The 24,979-nt window shown below is 42.6% G+C and overlaps 1 protein-coding gene across 1 annotated transcript in view; it reads left to right on the top strand.

Moving 5' to 3' along the window:
• The window catches only part of LOC130119431 (myosin-10-like), a 119,036-nt gene that overhangs the window by 84,110 nt on the left and 9,947 nt on the right, over positions 1-24,979 (top strand). Inside the window, exons 19-28 of the mRNA XM_056287934.1 lie at positions 2,537-2,697; positions 2,942-3,050; positions 3,619-3,750; positions 5,976-6,182; positions 6,911-7,048; positions 8,605-8,728; positions 9,004-9,175; positions 17,703-17,915; positions 23,754-23,898; positions 24,651-24,857. Coding sequence (XP_056143909.1) covers positions 2,537-2,697; positions 2,942-3,050; positions 3,619-3,750; positions 5,976-6,182; positions 6,911-7,048; positions 8,605-8,728; positions 9,004-9,175; positions 17,703-17,915; positions 23,754-23,898; positions 24,651-24,857 — 1,608 coding nt within the window. The remainder of the gene's footprint in view (positions 1-2,536; positions 2,698-2,941; positions 3,051-3,618; positions 3,751-5,975; positions 6,183-6,910; positions 7,049-8,604; positions 8,729-9,003; positions 9,176-17,702; positions 17,916-23,753; positions 23,899-24,650; positions 24,858-24,979) is intronic.

Raw genomic sequence — 24,979 nt, 5'->3', positions numbered from 1 at the left:
CCGAACGTGCTTTAAAAAACTTGTGTGATGCTGTCGTATCAATATCAATAGCAATTGGAGGGGTTCGTGAAGCCCCGAGGTCCTGGAAGACTTCTGCATATTCCGTTAAGATGGACTCCACAGATTGTAAGCATACTTGGCGCACCCCCATTACAGAAATGCCCAGTGCCTCAAACCAGTCCCTGCCCAGTAGACTTGCCCCTTGACCTCGAACACTAATCAGTGGTAAGGTCTTGTGATTGCCTTGATACTGCACATCCACAAAAATCTTCCCATTAACTTGTAGTTCTGCTTGTGACCATTGTCTAAGCACACTACTGTCCTTGTGCAGTAAAGGCGGCTGGTCAGGCCACAAGGTGTTGTAACTGCCCTCACTGATCAAGGAGCATGCGGCTCCAGACTCCACCTCCATTACATGTGTTTTGTTATTCAGGATCACAGTGGCTTGATATGGCTTTTTTACGTGAGCATACAGCTGCCTGCCCATGGTGTAAATGTTATATTCCTCTTCTTGTTGCCTAGCAGTGTGTGTATGTTGTTTGGCTTGAAGAACTGTGTTAGAAGAATCTGCTGATGCGACATCCCTGCTCTTTTTAAAACAAACACGAGAAATGTGCCCCCTTTTTTTGCAATAGTGGCATACAGCAGAGGTAAATTTGCAATGTTGTTGGTTGTGTGTGCCTCCACAACGAAAACATGGCTTTGCACCACCTTCTGCTACTGTTTGTTTCACTTTCAAAACGGTTTGACTTTGTGCAGTCTGATGAACTTCTGCTGACTGTGGTGGTCCCAGCTGGTTTGGTTGTAGTATTCACGTATTTAACGTGGCTGTTTCCGCTGCAAGGGCTTTCTCCTCTGCTGCTTTGAATGTGAGTTCCTTTTCAGCCAGCAGGCGGCGCTGCAGCGCTTCATCTAGCACCTCACAGACAATTCTGTCACGCAGCATAGCTTCCAGTTGGTCACCAAAAGCACAATGCACTGAGTTTATGGAGTTCAGCAATGTAGCTGGAGATTCCTTGGCCTTGCTTTTGTTTGCAACTGTGAAACTGAAAATGCTGAACAATTTGTGATGGAGGAGGACTGTACTGGCGCTTCAAGGCCGATACTAAGTTTTCATAGGTGACGGCCGTAGGAAGGATGGGAGCGACCACCGAACGTAGTATAGAATACGTTGCAGCACCACAGACGCTAAGCAAAATAGCGCGTTTCTTCTCCTCCCCATCTACTCCATTTGCCAGGAAAAAACATTCCAGTCTCTCAATATACTCCTCAATTGCAGTGCCGGAGCCTTCATCAAACTCTTTTATGCGACCCAGCGTGGTCATGGTGATGTCGTTAGGCTACTCACAGATTCCTCAAAGCTGTAGTAGAATATCGGAGGTTGCTGATTTCCATCAATAACCTGTTCAGAACTTTTGGAGTTCGGATCCGCTTCGTCGCCAGTGTAGGATTCAACTTAGAGACGAGAGAGACATTGGTTGTAAACGAACTCTTTACTTAGAATTTAGCAAAGTTAGGGTACTCAGCCATCAGGCTACATCTGCATTCCCTCTAGTTCGGCTCATACTTAACATTACTTCCTAGTCTCGCCTCACGAGAGCCCCCCATCAAAGACTAACCAGAGAGCATGCGCATTAACATAAGTCCCAATACATTACACTATTGATGACGTTAGCTGAGGATGTAAAATAGTTTGCTAGCTAACGTTACCTAACGTTAACTTAAAATAGTTTTAACTCTAATGTTGCGGTCTATTCCGATGCCTACCAACACAAGGATCTTCTGTTCGAATCCCCGAGTTACCTCCGGCTTGGTCGGGCGTCTCAAGACGGGTCTGACCGGGACGGCTAGAAAGAGTGGGGTAATTGGCCAGGTACAATTGGGGAAGGGGGGGGGTAGTTTTAACTCACCAGGTAGTTGAAAGGCATCGGCGATCTCGCACCACCTTTTATGTTTCTCCTCTCTGTCGTGGTAAACGTCTGCCGTGACGTTAAAAAGGCCATCGTGTTGCTGCCACAGCTCCACCAACATCTCTTCTTCTTGTCTCGTCCACTTCTTCCCCGCCAAGTTTTTGGTTGTTTATTCTTCTTCCTCGGGTTTAGCGGCGGATGGCATTTGGTTTTATTGTGAACTCATTCATTGGCAGTTGGCAATCCACGCGAACAGTTGCATCACTGCACGTCCAACAGACCCGCGACAAAATGAAACCTTTTTGAAATGATCCGGTAGGTCGCCGACCATTTCCAGACTGTAGCGGGACAGAAGAATCCCGTCTTTGACCATCTCACATTACAGGACTGTTAAACCTGACAGACTCGGGATTTTGCGACGATTTCTTCAAGATTATTCTGCGACCGTAAAATTAGTCAGAGTTCCGTCGGGGGCTTAAAATCGGGGCAAAAGTCGGCTGATGTACACTAGCCTTAAAGCAAGAATTCTTTTAAACACAAACATTTTTTTTCTTTTAATTTAATCTTGTACCTAACCAAAACCAGCCCTATAGAGTGACCTATTTCATCCTCTCTTCCCTCTGTAGATCCGAGCCTTGGAGTTGGACACCAACCTTTTCCGCATCGGCCAGAGTAAAATCTTCTTCAGGGCGGGCGTCCTGGCCCACTTGGAAGAGGAGAGGGACCTGAAAATTACTGACATCATTATCTACTTCCAGGCTGTCTGCCGGGGATACCTGGCACGAAAGTGAGTTCTGACCTGGAGTAAAGTCACCATCTCTTTTTGCTCCGTCCAGCAACTGAATGGCAGTCTCAACCGAGGGCTTCATACTTATTTCTGTGTGAAGCCCAGTAGTTTTTGACAGTCACAGGGTTCATGCAGGAAGACTAATGCACTAACTAACACTTTGAAGTAACAGAGAAAATTGATTTTACGCAAATTTTGTCTCACTGGCTCTCCGCCCTCCTCCTTTGCTAATCTCCTCTTCCAGGGCCTTTGCTAAGAAACAGCAGCAGCTGAGCGCCCTGAAGGTTCTCCAGAGGAACTGTGCTGCTTATCTGAAGCTGCGCCACTGGCAATGGTGGAGACTATTCACCAAGGTGTGTGTGTGTGTGTGTGTGTGTCTAAAAGTCCCATGCAATTAAAAATGTATTTGTATTCTCATTAGCTCATTTATCTGCATTTAATTTATATCTATTTAACACTAGTTTCTAGAAATTCACAAAAAAGGTTTTGTTCTAATTCCTTCCTTAGAAATGCAATAGTTTTTTCATTAGGTCAGCCTGCACTTGTGGGCATACACTAAAAAAATGTGCAATGAACTGGGAGAGAGATTGGCAGAATAACAAGTTATCTCCTACCGACGTATTAAAACTAGCCAATGGCATATCGATTTCCGCATTCTTCTGAAAATGTCTGATCAATTTTGGCTGTTGGTCAAATCAAACTTCCCCCTCTCTCCAAATCCCACCCGACTGCTCCATTTCATTTGGACATATGTCAGATTGCGGAAGCTCATGGTGCTCTAAATGCTCTTTAATGGGACCTTTAAATCTGCACTCATTTGTCAGTTTGACATATAGTACATGTGCTCAAATGAAAGTGGGAATGTACTTTCCAACACTGTCTAACAGACATCATGTATGTCTATTTCCTTTGCACTCCCAGGTGAAACCTCTGCTGCAGGTGACCAGGCAGGAGGAGGAAATGCAGGCTAAAGATGAGGAGCTGGTCAAGGTGAAGGAGAAGCAAAGCAAGGTGGAGGGGGAGCTGGTGGAGATGGAGAGGAAACACCAGCAGGTCAGTCAACACCCAGAACCAACGTCTAGTGTGCAAGAGCCAGAGCGTTAACTTAATGCAGGGGTCGGCAACCTTTATCAAAGGAGCCATTTTTGGCCAAAAAAATAAATAAATTTTTGGTAACACTTTAGTATGGGGAACGTAGTCACCATTAATTAGGTGCTTATTAGCATGCAAATTAGCAACATATTGGCTCTTAATTTGTCATTATTACGTACTCATTAATGCCTTATTCTGCATGGCCTTATTATACAACCAGTAAGCCATTAACTATGAGTTTTCCCTCTATAACCTCAGAATTATTGCTTATTAGTAGTACCATCTCAATATGCTTTGCTTAGTATGGACTTTATAAGGTGGTAGTACCACAAGAAGAGTTATTCTCCCTTACTAACACTTAATGAATATGGTCTGTTCTTACATAACAAAACACAAAACTACAAGTGTTAATAGTGTTAAATTACTGTAAATTAAGTTTTTGTTACTTAGAATATGTTCCCCATACTAAAGTGACATCTTGATCATTACTAATTCACTAGTAATTAAGTTTTTTTATGTTCCCCATACTAAAGTGTTACCAAATTTTTTAAATAAATAAAATATATTTGGGCCTTATAATGAAGGTAACACAGCCTATTAAGTCTAAATTACCCTATCAACGTTATTAATAGGTCTAAATGAGCATTCATTAAGTTTTGCCATATGTGGTAAAACTTAATGAACGCTCTGCAGTGGGCTACTTATGATTATTTGGTACTTTTACTTTGCATTTCCATTACAATAATGCCATGTTTTGTTGCATTTATGAAATAAAGAAAACTGTTTGCATTTTTTGTTATTTTTATTGGAGGACGCTATTAGCAACAAAACACAAAACTGAACAAAAGTCCAGTTCAGTTGGGTCCACGGTGGTGTAGCGCTCTAAGCATCGGCGTTGTGTTGATGCAGTTGCCCACTGGGGACCGGGGTTCACGCCTCGGTCTCGCCAGATCCGACCACGGCCAGATTCGATGAAGCAGTGATAATTGGCAACGCTGTCTCCGGGAGGGGGGCGGAGTTGGCTTGTGTTCATCACATGAATGCATCTCTGTGTTTGTTGGAAAAAGCAGTTGTTCGGCCTGGATTCGCCTTGTCACGAAGGTGGCGAGGCGTCTCCTTCAAAACTGCTGGCCAGAGAGATGCAGTTTGTGAACGCATACAGTACGAGGGTGGGTGTTTGAACTAGAATAGGGAGCGATTGGCCACTAAATTGGGGGGGAAAGGGAAAAATCAGAAATAATAATAATATAATAAAAAGTCCAGTTCAGTGCGAGGTAATCCTGTTCTTTTCTATTCAGTCACATACAGCAACCAACCCTTGGGCCTGAGCATAAAACACAGCAACTAAGGGTCATTCAATTCGTTGACAAAATCACAACTTGCTAAAACAGATACTTTGTTGCAAAATAATAGCCTATTACAGGATAGTGTTCTCACCCGTTGAATGGGATTTCTGTTTCTGAACATCACTGCAGATCTTCTCCATATCAGGGCTGTACTGCAGCCTCTCATCTGTGAGGTGGGAGCCATATTTGCATTATGTAGTTCATGCTTGAGGTAGACTCAAGACAGGCCACCGCTGTTGGGGTCCAGCAAAATTTAGATGGAAAGGCACCGATCGTAGACGTAGGCTATGGCGCACATTTTAGTTGATGAAATGTTAAGGTTTTTTTTTTCATTTGGTGTGGAGAACGTAATCACTTTAGGTCTACCACAAAAAAAACGAAAATTAGAATGTTAAAAAAAATAACCGTTATGCATTTCCATATAATTTTTGTCAAAGCCGTAGGGAGCCACTGGAGAGAGGCGAAAGAGCCACATGTGGCTCCGGAGCCACAGGTTGCCGACCCCCGACTTAATGTAATGTCATTTTCAACAGTACTTTATTTTGTTCCTTTTTTGCAAAAATCAAATTAAAGATAATTCTGGCATTAACATGTTCATTAGCTGTGATTATTTCATGCATCTACAGAGCTCTGGGGAAGTTTGAATTATAATTTAGACTTTAATGGCAGAACAGACTCCAGGTGTTTTACGGTGTTGTTTCTGTTAGGATCCCCTGTGACAAGAGTACTATAATGGTATGGACTCCAGGACAAGACTAAAGTTCCTAAATCTGTCCCATGCTGAAATAAAAACGAGGAAAATCTGAGTTTTTGGATTTTTACTGTTGTTTGTTCCTCTAGTTGATAGAGGAGAAGAATATCCTTGCGGAGCAGCTGCAGGCAGAGACGGAGCTGTTTGCTGAGGCAGAGGAAATGAGGGCCCGTCTGGCTGCCAAGAAACAGGAGCTGGAGGAGATCCTCCATGACCTGGAGTCCAGGGTGGAGGAAGAGGAGGAGAGGAACCAGAGCCTGCAGAATGAGAAGAAGAAGATGCAGTCTCACATCCAGGTGAGTCCTATGTGGAACTTTAAGGCAACAGAAAATTGAAATTTTTTATGCAGTTTTTTCCATAAAGAAATTAAAGGGTAAATTCACAGATTTTCAAACTTATCTGTGACAGTGATAGCACATGGAAAACACCTGCAGTTATTTCCTATTGTTTATGCATCTCTGGAGTGGCAGTCAAAACAGTTTTTTTCTGGCCACCAAATGACATATCGTGACATCAGTTGGCAGTCAGCAATATTACAGCAGGGTTTCTAATACTCTAAACATGCTGTTCAAAAAATACATCCTTATTCTCTCGCCTAAGCTGTGTTTCCTATGGTGAAAATTATGTCCCACAACACTAGCGCAGTGGATTGTATGGATGACGATACTGAGGCTTACATTCTGGTACATGTAGGCACTATGGGAAAGACTGTGAGCAAGACAGCACCGATTTCTCTGTCAATACATCACACAGTGAGGACTTCTTTGCGTCACGTGGCTACATTACTCATCAGTACTGACTGGACATACACAAAACCACTGGCGAAATTTCCTTTTAATGAATGAATGAATGAATGAATGAATGAATGAATGAATGAATGAATGAATGAATGTGATGTGGTGTGAGAAAAGAAAATATGATTGTAAGTGCTTGCTACGACATAAAAATGTTTGACAACTTTTGATGAATTGCAAATGTTTGACAACTTCTGATGGATTACTTCACATCTGTGTTGTATCTGTAGGACCTTGAGGAACAGTTGGATGAGGAAGAGGCCGCCAGGCAGAAGCTGCAGCTGGAGAAGGTGACCGCTGAGGCCAAAATGAAGAAATACGAAGAGGACATTCTGCTCCTGGAGGACCAGAACTCCAAGTTCCTCAAGGTGAGAGGGAGGGCTCTTATGACCTACATGCAGGCTATGCTCAGCCATGCTAAATTAGCTGAAGAATGAGTTCTAATGTAGGAGTTAAATATATTGGAAAGAGCAAGACACATAATTCTGTTTCAAAATAAAAACACTTGGTTGAACCCTGATTTTGCCTGAGAGATGGAGATGTTGTAGAGCAGTGGTTCCCAACCTGGGGTCCGTGCACCCCTTGGGGGGTGCCTGAGAGCCTGGGGGTGTGCGAGGCTTTGTCTGCTCTGAGGTGGGGGGGGGGGGGCGCCAAAGATCACAGGGGGTGCGCGATGCTTTTCTGCTCTGAGGTTGTCAAAGTGCACATGTTAAATAAAAGCATAATAACTCACTTACTGGATAATTTATTTTATACAAAAGTCTGTATATAAAAATATTTAAAAAGATACACCCCCTCCCTTCTTAAATGTAGTTGGGCTACACCTAGTAACCACACCTCTGTGACCCGTCAAGCTGTGCTATCAAACTCTGAACGGGCAGTGTTGTCAGGTAGCTACTCAGCTAGCAGCTAATGTTAGCTCATCGTTTTTTCCTGCAGTCAGCAGCAGCACTTTATGAAAGAAACAACATGGCAGAGAAACATAAAAGTGCGGATGACTCAGGCTTATTTCCAGAGCTACCTTAACTTTGGTTTTATGGAAGGACAGGACAAGTCTCAGCCAGAATGTGTCATATGTGGTGAGAAACTAGCTCATGACAGCATGAAGCCAAGCAAAATGAAACGACACCAAGAGACAAAACATCAAGCAACTATTGGTGAAAGTCAGGAATTTTTTGAGAGGAAAAAGCAGTTGGTGCTATCAAGAAGATCCGCCGACATCAGAAAAGCATTTGAACAAGCAGGCAATGATTTGCACAGAGCCACGGAGGCGTCATTTGAGTGTTGGCTATTAATTGCCAAGGCTAAAAAGCCACACACAGAGCAGCTTATCAAACCCGCCTGTCTGAACATTGTAGAGAGGCTGTGTGGCCCACACGTGGTTGATAAAGTGAAAACCGTCCCACACTCTGACAACGCCGTCAAAGACAGAATTGATAAAATGGCTGGAGATTGTCAGAACCAGCTGCACGGGAAGCTCAGGAATGTCCCCTTTGCCATTCAGTTGGATGAAACGACAACAGTGTCAGACGAGTCCGTGCTCATCATTTTTATTCAATATATTGACAGTGATGACTTGAAACAAGACATACTTATGTCTACCAGTCTAACCACAACTACAACAGGCCAGGATATTTTTATGGCTGTGGACTCCTATCTCTCATCCAACAATCTGCCCTCCAAGAACCTTGCTTTTCTTAGAAACAAGTAGGTAGGATCCAAGGAAAAAAGGTTGGGAACCACTGTTGTAGAGTATCCTACATCCGCTAAAGAATATTTACCCTGCCCTGACATTCTACTGCACTGAAGCCAAAACTCTCTTGATGCAAATCCTACTTTGCTTGGAAGGTTGACAACATCTTGACAGTTGTCTGAGACTTATTGCATACTAATCATCTTCTCCTCTTTTCTTCACCCACTTTAGGAAAAGAAGCTACTGGAGGACCGTATCAATGAGATGACCTCCGTACTGGCTGAGGAGGAGGAGAAGGCCAAGAATCTGGGCAAAGTCAAAAACAAGCAGGAGATGATGATGGTAGACCTGGAGGGTAAGAGAGTAATATGGAGTAGAAAAATCTGGTATTAGAAATACCTCTTTAGAGTGGAGAGACTAGCCAGAAAGAAATTATGGGATACTGTGGAGATTGACTAGTTTAAAACAAGGTGTTTTTGATCGGTTGTTGCTCGGTTAAATCATGCTGTTGTCTTCACTCTCTCTCTCTCTCGCTCTCTCTCTCTCTCTCTCTCTCTCTCTCTCTCTCTCTCTCTCTCTCTCTCTCTCTCTCTCTCTCTCTGTCTGTCTGTCTGTCTCTCTCTCATCCAGAACGCCTAAAGAAGGAGGAGAAGACCCGTCAGGAGCTGGAAAAGGCTAAAAGGAAGCTGGATGGGGAAACATCAGACTTCCAGGACCAGATAGCCGAGCTGCAGGCCCAGATTGAGGAGCTCAAAGTTCAGCTGGCCAAAAAAGAAGAAGAACTTCAGTCATTGCAGGCTAGGTAGGAGATAACAGGACTGTCTGGAGAATGGAAAAGAGTTCAGGGTTGCGAAGAGGGCTTATGGGGATTGGCCTGAGTATCTTAATCACAATACATATATTTTTGTTACTTAAACAGGGAACACAGTTACAGTAATAGACAAGCACACTGGTTACAACTGCAGTTACATAGGTGCACACACTAGCCGATGAGCTCAGATTTGTTCAGATTCCAGTTGTAAAAATCAAACAAGTTTGATGTAATCATGACAGCTCCAACTGGCCAAAGGCTCAATTGAGCAGCAAGTGATTTGAACGAACCTGGGACCCCCACACACTGCATGTTCATGCGACTGTCCATGGTGACCTGCCGTATTTTGTACAGACTGGAGCAGACTCTCCACAATCTTGAAAATCCTTTGTCATTGCTAAGTCAGGGTTACAATCGGCCTTTAAATCATCAAGTTTGTTCCCAGTGTTACATCAAAAGACGCTGTTCTCATTTGAATTTGGCCTCTTGTGTTTGTACTCCCAGTGAACTCACTGATCTCTGCAGTTTAGCATTCCAAATTACACTGTAGAGGTGATATCCACCGTGTTAACAGTCAGCAATGTTTTATAGAAATCAGATGGTCTGAACCACAAGCTTATTTTGATTGAGTTTTGTATTGAGTCAGTTAGGCTTGTTTTCTCTGAGTGACTCAGTCTGAGGTAAGTGCCGCTTAGCTGTGCTGGGTCATTTTTGGCAGAACCGTCACATGGGCTGTGCGAAGTGTGCGACCGCACAGGACCTCATGCCTGGCCTGCGATCCTGCAGTTTTTTGTTTTTTATATACATATATATAAATGTTTTATGACTTTTCTTGACCCAACATGTTTTTTTAAATGACATTGGTGGCATGGCGGCCTAGTGGTTAGCGCTGTCACCTCACAGCAAGAAGGTCCTGGGTTCTAACCCCGGGGTTGTCCAACCTTGGAGGTCATCCCAGGTTATCGTCTGTGTGGAGTTTGCATGTTCTTTCCATGTGTGTGGTGGGTTTTTTCCGGGTGCTCTGGTTTCCCCCACCATCAAAAAGACATGCATGTTACGGTTAATACTGCTGTCTGTGCCCCTGACCGAGGCATGGCAAGATGAACTGGAGTTGGTCCCCGGGTGCTGCATGGCAGCTGACCACTGCTCCAAGGTACACAGCTAGGATGGGTTAAATGCAGAGAAGAATTTCCCCACGGAGATTAATAAAGTATATCAAAATCAAAAAATCAAAAAAATTCCTATGTGTCAATTCCATTAGGCATAGTCAAGATCACATGAAAAAAATCTTACAAATTATTCAGGCTTTTTAATGTTCGATATTGCTTCGTTACGTAGTGCATGCTCCCACTCACTACGAGGAAGAAGGGGAAATCTTGCCTGCACGAGAGCGCAACCAATTTTGTAAACACGAGTCGAGAAAAGTTAAAAAGAAGGAAGAATTTCATAAGTTGCTGCGAGGATCGCCTGATAAATTTGTCAACACTTCCGGAGACGTGGCTGTAGGCGACGTGTAATGACCGGTCTGAAAAATTATCTAAAATCTGAATGAACTGTAGACTATAGACCTGAAATATAGACCTGTAACACACTGTCATACTTCAGCATGCCCAAAATAAAGTGGCAGCTGAGCTGACTTGATGATGTAAAGCCAATAGGTTTACAGTTGATGGTTTTTTTTCCTTTGAAAGACTTTAAAATAGCAAAAAGTCATAGCTGAGACTATGTGCATGATGATGCTGTTTTATTCTACTTGTTAAAAATGTGTTGCACTGAGATTACTTGTGCAGCAGAACTAGAATAGCTGCGTGCGTGTGACCGTTATTCATGCACATGCATGTCAACCAGCAGGGGTTCGCACAGGGCCTCGCACCCCCCTGCAGCGGCCCTGATACCTGGACTCTCGTTGCTGTAAGACATTCACACCTGGTGTTTTATATGGCACATTTAACTAGATTCTGACCGCCCTCCAGGCAGTTATGCAAAAGTAATCTTTTAAACCCGGATGTAAGAAATGGCCTGTGAGCATTTACCATTATTACGCTCTGGAGTCATGGTGCAGGTTGGCCAGACCACCATGACACCAAAACTAAATACCTTCAACAGATCTCATGGCACTGGAATGTGTTTGTGTTCCTGTGTGCTCACGTTTGTTTGTCTCTATGCTGTGTTGTGTGTGTGTGTGTGTGTGTGTGTGTGTGTGTGTGCGTGCGTGTCAGTGCATATTGCCCGTCATTGTCAACGCCATGTTACGAAGCCATCAAAAACATCTTTCTCGGGGGGGGGGGGCGCTAGTGAGCAAGCTAGAGTAAGACGTCTTTTTCGGAGCTCCTGCAGAACTTGATATCTAAATGGCTTTGTTCATTTCAAAACAACATCTCACTAAAACAACCTTAAAGGTACTAAAACCTAGATTAAGTCAGGAATACCGACTGAATGGCAACAAACCTCCGTCAATATAAATATAACCCAGCGAGGCCTGCAACCCCTCCGACGCACAGTTCTTCAAGCAGCCCAAATCAAGCCTCGCTTTTTTCCCGCCGTTGGTTCGTGATGTTCAGACAATTCACTTTACAGTATTTTGGGGAAAAAATAAACAACAGAAGTAGTATGAAAGGTGGCCGACGCTGCTTTATTATTATAAATAGACATTGCATTGTTAGTGTACAGTTGTGGAGTAATCAGCTGAGCTTAGTGTATTGTACAACATCAATTGTTTTGGGTCATAAAGCCCAGCTGTTGATTTGGAGCCCTTCTGGCGGCCTCTGTTGCTGGGGGTGTTGTGTAATACCAGGAAGAACGCATCGTCTCAATTTTTATTTTTATTTTTAATTTTTTATCATCTCAATTTGTCAACAGAGCGTTCTGTGTGCTTGTGAACTTGCAAGTTAATTCTTCCAAGAACAACTAGCGAGAACATTCTCCCCAAGGACCCAAGTCCACTCTTTGCGTTCTTTGGTTTGAGAAAGGCCAATGGTTTGATGAAGTGGCTTCGCTAAAAACTACTGTAACCTGCTTTCAAAGCCAAGTTGAAAAACTTAAAGAAAAGAATGAAGACTTAGAGGGCAGAATGAGAAGGGGGAAGGTACGGATAGTTGGCGTCGAAGAACAACCAGGGTCAAGTTCGCGGCTGTTTCCAAACTTAAAGAAGCACTGCAGATTGACCGAGACATAAAAATCGATCGATCACACCGTAGCCTTACCCAGTGGAAACCAGGGGACAGACCGCGGGTTATCCTTGCCAAATTACACTATGATGGGGATGCTGCGGAGATCCTGAGAAGAGCCTGGGACAGAGCTCCACTCAGTCACCTCCCGTTGACGGCTAGCCATATTCCCCGACGACACCGCCAGCGTCGCCAAAGCTGCATTCACAGATGTGAGGAAGATGTTACGAGGACGACAAGGAGTCCATTACGGTCTCCTCTTCCCTTCTAGACTGCGAATCTCATACAAAAATGAGGAGAAGGAGTTTCTGGACCCCATAAAGGCCTTGGAATATGTACAGAAGAAAGTCATCCCTGAGATGGAGAAGTAACAGAACACACTTTTCCTGCCCATATTAAAAGCAGCAATATTTTTGTGACTGAGTGCCGTAAAGACTTAAAGGTTTAAACCATGCATCATCCACCTGGTTTGAATCCTTCTCTCTTTATTGAACCCATTGTTAGACGTCTAAAGGCACCAGGTATTGTAATCCAGAGAAACATATTCAGAGTAGCTTTTAGTTTTTATATGCCATTTTGCTTATTTGTTCTGAATGTAAGAGATTCTGCAGTAGCCTGAGTAACAGCTGATATCTTTTATATCTTAGCACACACAAATACAGTCAAATTCTATCTAGACTGTACCCTTTGCTACTTGTTAATTCTGCAGCCGGGACCAGGTCCCACCACCCCACCTTGCATGACAGTGAGTTTAAGTTCTAACTGTGCTATTGTTTTACTAATTCTGATCCCACTGTTCCCTTGGGATCCTACGTTAAGAATAAAGACAATGAGACCACCACATTATTTCTTTATCCAGGCTTTTAAATGGCCTTTTCTAAAAACAAGAATGTATAGTACTGCTGTATTGAGAAGATTTTGTATAATCCATTCCTTTTTTTAAAAAAATATTTATTTTAGCCAATACCCTTTCTCAAGCCACAAAAACATACTAGTTATACATTATCATCATCAAGGGATCAAAATACCAATTATAAACTGTAATTAATGGGATCACTTAAAATTATAAGCTATAATGTTAAAGGTCTTCATAGCCCCGTCAAGAGAGAAAGTTCCAAACCAGTTGAAACAAGCGAATTGTCAGATAGCATTTCTACAGGAAACCCATCATTCTGATGGTTAACATAAGCTTAAAAAGTCCTGGGCAGACAAAGTATACTATTCTTCACACCAGTCAGGGAGGAAAGGGGAGTATCTATCCTAATACATAGACAAATCAATTTCACACCAACATTAATACATAAAGACAATTAGGGGAGATATATTTCGGTAAATGGATTAATTGATGGTACTGAAGTATCCTTTATAAATGTATATGCACCAAATTAAGATGAACCTGGATTTATCAAAACAATCTTCAACAATATAATACAGTATAGCTCTGGACTTTTATTGATGGGAGGGGATTTAAACTGTGTTTTGTCATAATGCATGGATTAACGAACTGTATAGGACCCCCACCCCCCAAATAAGCAAAATGCTTAATCACCAAACTCTTGAATTGGGCCTTTTGGATGTCTGGAGAAGCAAATTTTCAAGAAACAGAGACTTTACATACAATTCATGTGGACATGCATCCTATTCTAGGATTGATTACATTTTCACCCCTAAGTCAGAGTTGCATAGATAGAGTAGTGGACATAGAAATATTACCCATTACTATCTCTGACCATTCACCTGTCGTACTTTTGTGGGATATAGATGATAGACCAACCTCAAAACAATGGAGACTTAATGCGTCCGACAGAGCTTAACTATTTAGATACTAACACCTCACCAGAAACATCACATCTTATACTGTGGGTCTGTGCTAAAGCATACATCAGGGGTCGCATCATTTCATTTACATGTGCTAAGAAAAGGAAAAAGGATGCCAAACAGGGAATTGGAGGATAAAATAAGCAATTTAGAAAAACAACATAAACAAACCGCCTCACCTAGTCTTATTAGAACTCTTAATGCAACCCATAGAGAACTTAACAGCTTGTTATCAGAGAAGATTGAGGGAAGCTTAAGATTCACTAACCGGCAATATTATGACTATGGTAACAAAGCAAGTAGATTATTGGCATTTAGATTGAAAAAACAGCAATCACCTAACATAGTGCATAGAATAAAATCCAAGAACTCCAAATTCCACACTAAACCAGATGAGATAGCAGAATCTTTCACAGTTTTACAAATCCCTATATAATAACTCAGACACTTGCACTGAGGATACACAACTTGAAACATTTCTAAAAGACATAAAATTGACAGAATTAACAGAATCGATGGCTAAGGAATTAGATAAACCAGTTGAGGAAAGGGAAATTAAGCAGGTGATCTACACTCTGAAAAATAATAAAAGTCCAGAACCAGATGGATTTATTAATGAGTTTAAAAAAAAACCTTTGAAGACATGTTATCTCCCTTGTTATTAAAAGCGTACCATCATGCATCTGAGTTAAAAAGTTATGGCTCCCTCCTGGAGAGACGCAACCATAGTGGTAATACATAGAGGGTAAAGACCCTACTGAATGCCAGTCCTATAGGACGATATCGCTATTGAATGGAGACTTGCACATTTTAACAGCAATTTTGGCTAGACGGGTCAATAAAATTATCACCCAAATCATCCATCCTGATCAGACTGGTTTTATTACTGGAAGATAATATCAGAAGATTACTTAACATAATGTCCCATCAAAAAGATAAGGAAAAAGAAGCAATAATCATATCATTAGATGCCCAAAAGGCCTTTGATCGTGTGTCGTGGCAATACTTATTTCAAACACTAAAACGGTTTAAATTTGGCCCTAACTTCATAAACTGGATACGAACACTTTATTCAGATTCACAAGCTGCTGTCAAAGTTAATGGGTGTAGATCATAGAGATTTATATTAGAATGCGGATGTAGACAGTGCTGCTCTCTTTCGCCCCTCCTGTTTGACATTAGCATTGAACCATTAGCACAGCTCATTAGAGATAACATAAAAGGAATTTAAATAAATAAAGAACATAAATTATCCCTTTATGCAGATGATGTGCTACTATATTTAACAAAACCAACAACAACAATTCCACACCTAAAGAAGCTTATTTCTCAATATGGATATTATTCAGGATACAAAATCAATGTGGGAAAAACAGAAGTCATGGATATTAATGGCAGAGCACTACAAAGTATAAAACTCCAGAGTGGGTTTAAATGGTCAAAAGATGGTATTAAGTATCTCAGTATATACAGCCCCAATTCTGTACAAAACCTTTATGATGCCAATTATAAGAAAATAATTCGGTGTATCAGTAATGATTTAAACCGATGGTCAATGCTCCCTCTGTCCCTGCTAGGCTGTATTGAAAGCATACATATGAATATTTTGCCCCGGCTGCTTTATTTATTTCAGATGTTACCTACTGAAGTCCCAAAATCTACTTTTGATAATCTGGATAAATTGATTTCTCTGTTCATATGGCAAAAAAGGCGCCCAAGAATTAGGCTTAAAACATTACAGCTATCTAAGCCAGATGGGGGGCTTCAATGTCTTAACTTGTTACTTTTGGGCTTCACAGATGAAGCCCTTGCTAATGTGGATCCAGGAGAGTACATATACATGCTGGCTTAATATTGGAAAAAAAGGCATGTGTTCAGAGCCTCTGCACATTCTACCATTTTTTTGATGTCCCTATAAAAGAAATGGGACAATGGACTAGGCTACAGTTACCTTAAAAATATGGGGGGGGGGATACAATCTGCATATGGACTACCTAAAACAATCTCGCCACTAACAAGCATTGGATATATAAAACCTTTGTGCCTAACAATTTAGATACAGGGTTTAAAAAATGGTCAGAGCATGGCTTAATTAAATTGCATCAGATATTGAACAAGGGCAATCTTAAGACATTTGAACAGTTAAAAAAAATGAATTCAATATCCCTAGAGCAGACTTCTTCAGATATTTGCAATTAAGACATTTCCTTACTACATACAAAGAATGGGGAAAAAACTCATAAAATCTACCCCAATAGAAAATTATCTCATTGAATTGCAAACGGGAGACGGAGAGGAGAGTAATTTGTAAACTATATCAAATCCTTTTGTCTATGAACCAAGATAGCTCTTTAAATATAAAGCTGAGATGGGAATCAGAATTAAACATGGGTATAACATAGGATACCTGGAAGGTAATATGCACAGAAGCAAAACTAGTGACAAATTCAAACACATGGAAGGAATTTAAATGGAAAGTAATCACTAGATATTTTCGAACGCCAGAGATAGTGTCAAAGATGGGCCCAACACACACCAGTTCATGTTGAAGAAACTGTGGAGCACAAATTGGAAATTATACTCACATATTTTGGTTATGCCCTAATTTACATGTCTTTTGGAAAGCGGTATTTGATACACTTAAAGAAGTGTTCCAGCAGACTATCCCACAAGATCCTATGGTGGCACTACTGGGAGCAATACCTTATGGTTTAGAGGGGAAGTCTAAGAAATATCTCCGAGGAATACTACTTACAGCAGCCCTGAAGTATATTACAATTAAATGGATGAAACCAACCCCCCCCCCCACACACACACGCACATATAACTTATGGATACAAGTTTACCATATGGGGCAAATAACATATTTATTAAGGCTCCAAAAATGTATATTTACTAAGCGATGGGACCCTGTCATGGATCTACTAATACAGTGAGGGTTTATTTTTCTCTTTTCATTTTTATTCTCTTCTCTCACGTTCCACTTTCATTTGTTGTTTCTCTGGTTTATAACATATCCCTTGTTTATGTGGCTATTACTTTACTTTGGAGGGGATCTTTTTCGTTGTTTGTTTACTTAATATTTGAAAGTCAATGTGAAGAATGTATAGCTACAGCTTGAAAAGGAAAAGTGTCATTGTATGAAAATATATTATAATATTGTTTAAAACTAAATAAAAAATTAAGTTAAAACAAAACTTCTTTCTCCATTAAATTCAACTCGGTTATTCTCCATTCAAATAAAATGGCAGAGGAAACTCATGCCCCGTTTGTGGCTCTAGAGGTGACTAAACACTGCCATCAAGTGGAGGATCTATGCATAGAAGATCGGTTTATTCAAGCATACCACAAGCATGTTTTTTCACTGCCTTGTTTTTGGGTGCCCATGTCAACTAAATCCTCAGCCTAGAAATGAAAAGACCTCTTTAAAGCAAAGAGAATATACTGTAAATATTAAATTCATGTCATACGCCACATAGTTATGAATTTGTCCTGACTTACCTTTCTGTGTCTTTCGACATATTCTATATCAGGGGTGAGGATGAGGTGGGCCAGAAGAACAATGCCTTGAAACAGGTGCGGGAGCTGCAGGCCCAGCTGTCTGAGCTGCAGGAGGACCTGGACTCCGAGAAACAGGCCAGGAACAAGGCTGAGAAACTCAAGAGGGACCTGAGCGAAGAGCTGGAGGCCTTGAAGACGGAGCTAGAGGACACTCTGGATACCACCGCCGCTCAGCAGGAGCTCAGGTACACAGGGCTCCTCTCCCCCTGCCTTACATCAGGTTTACAGACACCCTTATCAAGAGCCATTTAAAACCAGTACAGTAGTTATGTAAACTTAGATTTATGCATAATCCATTTTATGAGCAGCTTTTAATGAGTGCAGGGGGTGAAATCATTTTACAACCTGTTAAAAAAATAATAACTGGGACATCCAGGTAGCGTAACAGTCTATTCCGTTGCCTACCAACATGGGGATCCTGGTTCGAATCCCTGTGTTACCTCCGGCTTAGTCGGGCGTCCCTACAAACACAATTGGCCGTGTCTGTGGGTGGGAAGCCGGATGTGGATATGTGTCCTGGTCGCTGCACTAGCGCCTCCTCTGGTCGGTCAGGGTGCCTGTTCAGGGGGGAGGGGGAACTGGGGGGAATAGAGTGATCCTCCCACGCACTATGTCTCCCTGGTGAAACTCCTCACTGTCAGGTAAAAAGAAGCGGCTGGCAACTCCACATGTATCGGAGGAGGCATGTGGTAGTCTGCAGCCCTCCCCGGACTGGCAGAGGGGGTGGAGCAGCAACTTGGAAAGCTCGGAAGAGTGGGGTGATTGGCCGGAGAAAAGGGGGGGGGGGACAACAAAACAAAACAAGACATAATAGTAATCAAAGTGGTCGGCATGTAAAAACAAAGCCGAGCTGAAAAAGATTGTGTTCAATGACTTTTAGACTGTTGTTATGGTTGACGTTGTCCTGTTTTTGATGGCACATATATTAGAAAGCTCTCCCATGTGTGTCTTGGTTGCTGCAGTAGCGCCTCCTCTGGTCAGTCGGGGTGCCTGTTGGGGGGGTACTGGGGGGAATACCGTGATCCTCCCACATGCTACGTCCTCCTGGCGAAACTCTTCACTGTTAGGTGAAAAGAAGCGACTGGTGACTCCACATGTATCGGAGGAGGCATGTGGTAGTCTGCAGCCCTCCCCGGACTGGCAGAGGGTGTGGAGCAGCGACCGGGACTGCTCGGAAGAGTGGGGTAATTGGCCTGATACAATTGGGGGGAGGTGGAAAAGAATGGAAGCTCCTGTGTCCCATACATCGCACGACCCCAGGAGTGCTCCTTTATTCTGCCCCTCCCCAATGGTTGCCGAACATTGGCTTCCCCTAACAAGGTCATTAATGAACATACAAGTCTGTCACAGCCTGGCTCGTAGGCTGCGACAAAGATGGGAGACCAGGTGAGTCTGCAATTTTGCCCAAGCACATTTAAATCAAATCAAATCAAATCAATTTTATTTGTATAGCCCAATAACACAAATTACAAATTTGCCTCAGTGGGCTTAACAGCAACACAACATCCTGTCTTTAGACCCTCTCGTCGGATAAGGAAAAAAACCTTTAACAGGGAGAAAAAATAGGAAGAAACCTCAGGGAGAGCAATGGGGGAGGGATCTCTCTCCCAAGATGGACAACATGCAATGGATGTTGTGTTTACACAATTTACACAATACAACATTGAAAAAGGATAACAGAATTATAATGGACTTATAAAATTTATGAAGAATATGATGCGCAGGATGCCAAGCAGTGTCCAGACACCACCGGAACAGTCCAGGAACCAAGCCACGAGACCAGCATCATCATGTAAAAAAAATTATATGAATTTATAAAAATAAAATGTCATGAGGGGAATGCCAGGCAACGTCCAAGTGGCGACCACCATCATCACGGAGACCTGGGAGGAGAACCGGCTGCACGTGCACACAAGGGAGACTCACATGACACCATTCACACACAGAAAAAGAGAAAGGAGAAGACATCATTCAGCGAGAGAAAAGACATGTGAGAGAAGAGAACAGTTTGCAATAGTCTTTAGTCATAATTAAGTCATCAATTAGTCATAATCTATATGCTATAATCTCATGGGCAGAACAGTGGTTGGTAAATTCATTGAGACAGAAAACCAACCCGCCATCCAGTACAGGTTGTGAAGTACTCAACTTAAAGGCAACTAATTGTAGGCTAAGGTAAAAGGATGAGTTTTAAGTTTGGATTTAAAGGACTCAACATACTCTGATTGTCTGATGGCAGCAGGCAGGTTATTCCACAAGAACGGGGCCTGATAGGAAAAGGCCCTGCCACCAGCTGACTTCTTTTTAACTTTGGGTACACACAGGAGCCCTGTATTTTGAGAGTGACGAGCTCAAGATGGAATGTACGGTTTTAGGAGATCAGACAGGTAAGATGGGGCAAGCCCCTTTAAGATTTTATAAGTCAGCAGAAGCACCTTGTATTGATAAAGAACAAGTGAATAAACATGGTAGTCAGTAATCAGTGGTGTATGTGAGTGTCTGCAAAAAAAACCAAAAAACAAAACAAAACAGCCGCTGCCACGATGGAAGAAGGTGAGAGAGAGAGAAAGAGAGAGAGAGAGAAAGAGAGAGCATGCTCTGTGGACAAGCATTGCATTATAGCAAACCACACCGTGCTCAGGTGTGGCTCATGGGCAAAATAACGATCCTCCGCCCCCACCCAGGATCCTGCAAAACAAAGAAGAACCAGGGAAAAGAACACAAAACCACAGGCACACCTAGTGGAGCGGAGGGGTCGTCACCCACCCACACATACACACACACACACACACACACACACACACACACACACACACACACACACACACACACACACACACACACACACAAAAACCGGCAGACCACAGCTACTTCAAAAATCAAAATAGTCAAGAGGCATAACTTTATAGCTTAACTGCTCCTAACCGTATACATGTTCTGTACTGACCGTTTCTTGAAGAGTCTCCCCCGGCCAACCAGCTCCACCCTGCAACCCAGAAACCCCGGCGCCTGGAGAAGCATTTAAGAGTGACGAAGAGAGATAGAAGGCCAGAGAGGTTACACATTAAACAGTACAGTACAACTTAAGAGCAGGGTGCTCTTGACAAAGCATCTGCCACAATATTTTCAGAGCCTTTAATGTGGCGGATATCCAAACAATAAGACTGCAAAAACAAAATCCACCACATCAACCTGTGGTTTGGGCAGCGCAGAGAATGCAAAAAAGTTATTGGGTTATGGTCTGTGTAGACCACCAGAGGAACAGAACCAGAGTCAAACATAGACTTCAAAATGTTGTAGTGCCCAAATAAGTGCAAGCGTCTCCCTCTCGATAACAGAATAATTTAACTGCAAAGAGTTTCTTTGAGTAGAAACTCGCGGGACGTTCCACACCACTGCCATCACACCGAAACAGGACAGCACCTGCTCCTACATCACTTGCATCCACGTGCAGCCTGAAGGGCCGATGCTTGCATGGAGCTGCAAGAACAGGGGGTGAACACAGAACAAATTTAACTCTGTCAAAGGGTTGTTGACAAGAAACTGACCAAACGAACTTTGCCTTGCTTTTAAGCAAATCTGTCAAAGGAGCTACCACAGTCAAAAAGTTTTTAAAAAAACTGCGGTAGTAACCCACAAGACCCAGAAAATGCTGGAGTCCCTTCTAGGTTGCTGGCACTGGATACTGCTCAATTCCAGTCACTTTTGCCTGTACCGGACGCACTGTCCCCCTACCTTATCGAGGTAGGTGATGGTGGCTTTAGCAAACTCACACTTGCCCAAGTTAACTGTCAGGCGTGCATCACTCAGACGGTCGAACAGCTTTCTGATATGAACCAAATGCTCTTCCCACGTGTCGCTGTAGATCACAACATCGTCGAGGTACACCGCACATCCCTCCAGCCCGGCCACAACCATATTCTCAGGCGCTGGAACGTCGCTGGTGCATTACACAACTCAAAACTCATGACTGTATAGGATAAAAGACCAGAAGGGGTTATGAGAACTGAACTTTCTCTGGCTCATTTGGACAGCGGTACTTGCCAATAACCGTTAAGTAAATCAAATTTACTGACTTGCTGAGCTGAGCCGACCCGATCCACACAGTCCTCAATGCGCGGCAGTAGATATGCGTCTGGTTTAGTGACCCCATTTACCTTACGATAGTCTGTACAAAACCTGGGGCTTTTATCAGACTGATCAACCAGCAAACAAGGTGACGCCCAGCTAGAAGACGAGGGTTCTGCTATACCGTTCTCAGGCATATATTTTATCTTGGCATCCATCACTTGTCGTTTTTCCTCTGACACCCGGTAAAACACTGGCGGATTGGCTGCACCTCGCCTACATCAATATCATGCTCTACCAAGTGTTCACGGCTCGGTGTATCATTAAACAAGCACGGATAGCTATTGATAAGAGCAGACAGCTCAGCACACCTCACCTCGGACAGATGCCCAAACAGAGACTCCAGATTTTGCAGTGTTTCGGAGTTTTTTAACCGACCACGCAACAAGTTTCTCATCAGGCGGTATAAACCCGTCATCCTCCTGCACAAATAAGGAAATAACAGAACTTGCCACCGTTGCAGCTACTGAAACTGGTTTAGCAGACTCTTTCTGCTCCTCACCACTAAAGGTGTTGACAACAGGTAGTTTTGATCTGAGCTGGCGTAACACTGCAAATGGTCCAGTGAGCTTGGCCTGAAAGGGAGAACTAACAATTGGCAACAAATCCAGAACCTGATCACCAGGACTAAACTGATGCTGCTCAGTTTTACGGTCATACGGACGCTTTATCTTCTGCTGTGAAGAGGTTAACCTTCCTTTAGCCATTTCCCCAGCCGCATACAACCAATGCCGGAACCCATTAACATACTCTATCAAGTTATTTGGAGGCTCTAGTTACACTACACCATCACACAGCAGAGTGAGCGGCCCACGCACTATGTGCCCAAAAACAAGCTCATTAGGGCTAAACCCGGTGCTTTCCTGCACCACCTCCCTGGAAGGCGCTGCAGCTGCCCATTGCTCCTAAACAGAAATATTTTAAAATCAAAAATATTTTGTCTTTTAATTATATCGAAAAATTAATTCACACTTTCATTTTCTCCCGTCTAGATTACTGTAACTCCCTCACTCTGGCCTCAACCAAGCTACCCTTAATCGTCTACAGTTGGTTCAGAATGCAGCTGCTAGACTACTAACTAGAACTAGCCGTAGGTCCCATATTACCCCTATTCTTGCATCCCTCCATTGGCTTCCTGTAAAATTCAGAATAATCTATCAGATCTTATCGATTACATTTACAGCACTGCATGATCTTGCCCCTAGTTATATTTCTGATCTTCTCATTCCTCATTCCACTTCCCGACCACTCCGATCCTCAAACCTCAGTCTTTTATCCATCCCTCACTCCAACTGCAAAACAAAAGGTGACCGTGCCTTTGCAGTTTTAGCCCCAAGCCTCTGGAATAATCTCCCCCAATCCGTTAGATTCGCTGAATCTTTGGACTGTTTTAAGCGGCTTCTAAAAACCCATCTTTCCAGGCAAACCTTTTTATAGATTCCCACCCCTGACTTCTGTTTTGTTTCATTTTTAGCTTGGTCTGTTACTCCCGATGCCATGTTTTTATATTCATTCAATTTATTTTATGTATTTATTCACATTTTTGTGTATGGAGTGTAAAGCAATTTGTAACTGTTTTTAAAAGTGCTATGTAAATAAAAAATTTCTTTCTTTCTTGCTATACAATAGGATGGGTTAAATGCAGAAGACAAATTTTGTTGTAAGAATAAAATTCGTTGTAAGGTACAATGACAAAATGAAGTGGCTTTTCTTTCTCTTCAATATGAAAGCTCCAGTGTCATTCTCTCTTTGGAGTTTTTCAGGAATGCCCAGATAAACGGAAAGTTTAGTTCTTTGCTGCTGATTTCTACTTTCAGTATACCATAACCAACAACCGCCAATGTAAAATTAAGCTGAATTTGTATTCTCTCTCTGGGGTCCCTGTTTTTCCTTAGGACTAAGCGTGAGCAGGAGGTGGCAGAACTGAAGAAAGCCCTCGAAGAAGAGGGCAAGAGCCATGAGGCCCAGATCCAGGAAATGCGACAGAGGCACGGCACTGCTCTGGAAGAGCTTTCTGAGCAGCTGGAGCAGGCCAAAAGGGTAGCCAGGCTCTCCATCCTTTTCCTAACATCACCAGACCAGCAAAGAAAAGTGTCCCTCAAACACAGAAACCATATTCACTTTATTTCTCACCCCCTGCTGTGATTTGATTTCATTAGGTGTTATTAATTTTACTTCTGTATTTTAAAAAAAATCAAACGTTTATTAATGTTTCTTTTTTATATATATTGCACCTAATCTAATTACTCTGCAACTTTGAAACGGTAACTCCAATTACTATCATCGGAAGAGATGGAAACCTGTTTGCTTACTGAGTTCTACTCCCAGCCAAAATTCCTCTCCCCAGACGAAAGTTTTTTTTAGCCATTTTTTGCCTTTATTAGATAGCAACAGTGAAGAGGCAGACAGGAAATGGAGGAGAGAGAGGGGATATGACATGCAACAAAGGTCGCCGTACCATGTGTCCATATTGCATGCGCTGTAACCTTTCAGCTATGGAGGCGCTCCTTCCCAGACAGAATTTTAAAGAGTCAGACTTATGTGTTGCAGGCGAATATTTGTACACTGAAAATGCATTCGCTTTCACAAACTATACCTCTATACATACACAAAAACAAAATTTTTTGTTCACAAATATTGGCAGCCCACTTTATCCCCAAAAAGAACTATAATTAAAATGTACAGACATTTATTTCATTGATTTTCAGCCTAAAGTACCAAAGTGAAAGTCCAGTGATTAAGGCCTTTTGATGAACGGCTTTCCTTTAATATCGGTTCTCTACCATGTCTAGTTTAAGGCTAACCTGGAGAAGACCAAACAAAGCCAGGAGAGTGCCAACAAGGAGCTGGCCAGCGAAGTGAAGGGGCTGCAGCAAGCAAAGACAGAGTCTGAGCACAAGAGGAAGAAACTTGAGTCCCAGCTCCAGGAGTTAAATGCCCGAGTCACAGAGGGAGAGAGGACCAAGGGAGAACTAGCCGACCGTTCACATAAACTACAGGTCGGTTGGACATAGATGCTGTGTTGCATCGATCATTAATGCTGATTAACACTCATAGCATGGATGGGACACTAGGTCAAGATGCTCACACACACACACACACACACACACACACACACACA

Source organism: Lampris incognitus, chromosome 10 (genome assembly GCF_029633865.1).
Source record: "Lampris incognitus isolate fLamInc1 chromosome 10, fLamInc1.hap2, whole genome shotgun sequence".
NCBI lineage: Eukaryota > Metazoa > Chordata > Actinopteri > Lampriformes > Lampridae > Lampris > Lampris incognitus.
Note: the sequence above shows the minus strand (reverse complement) of the source record. Positions and strands in the feature narration are given on the sequence as shown.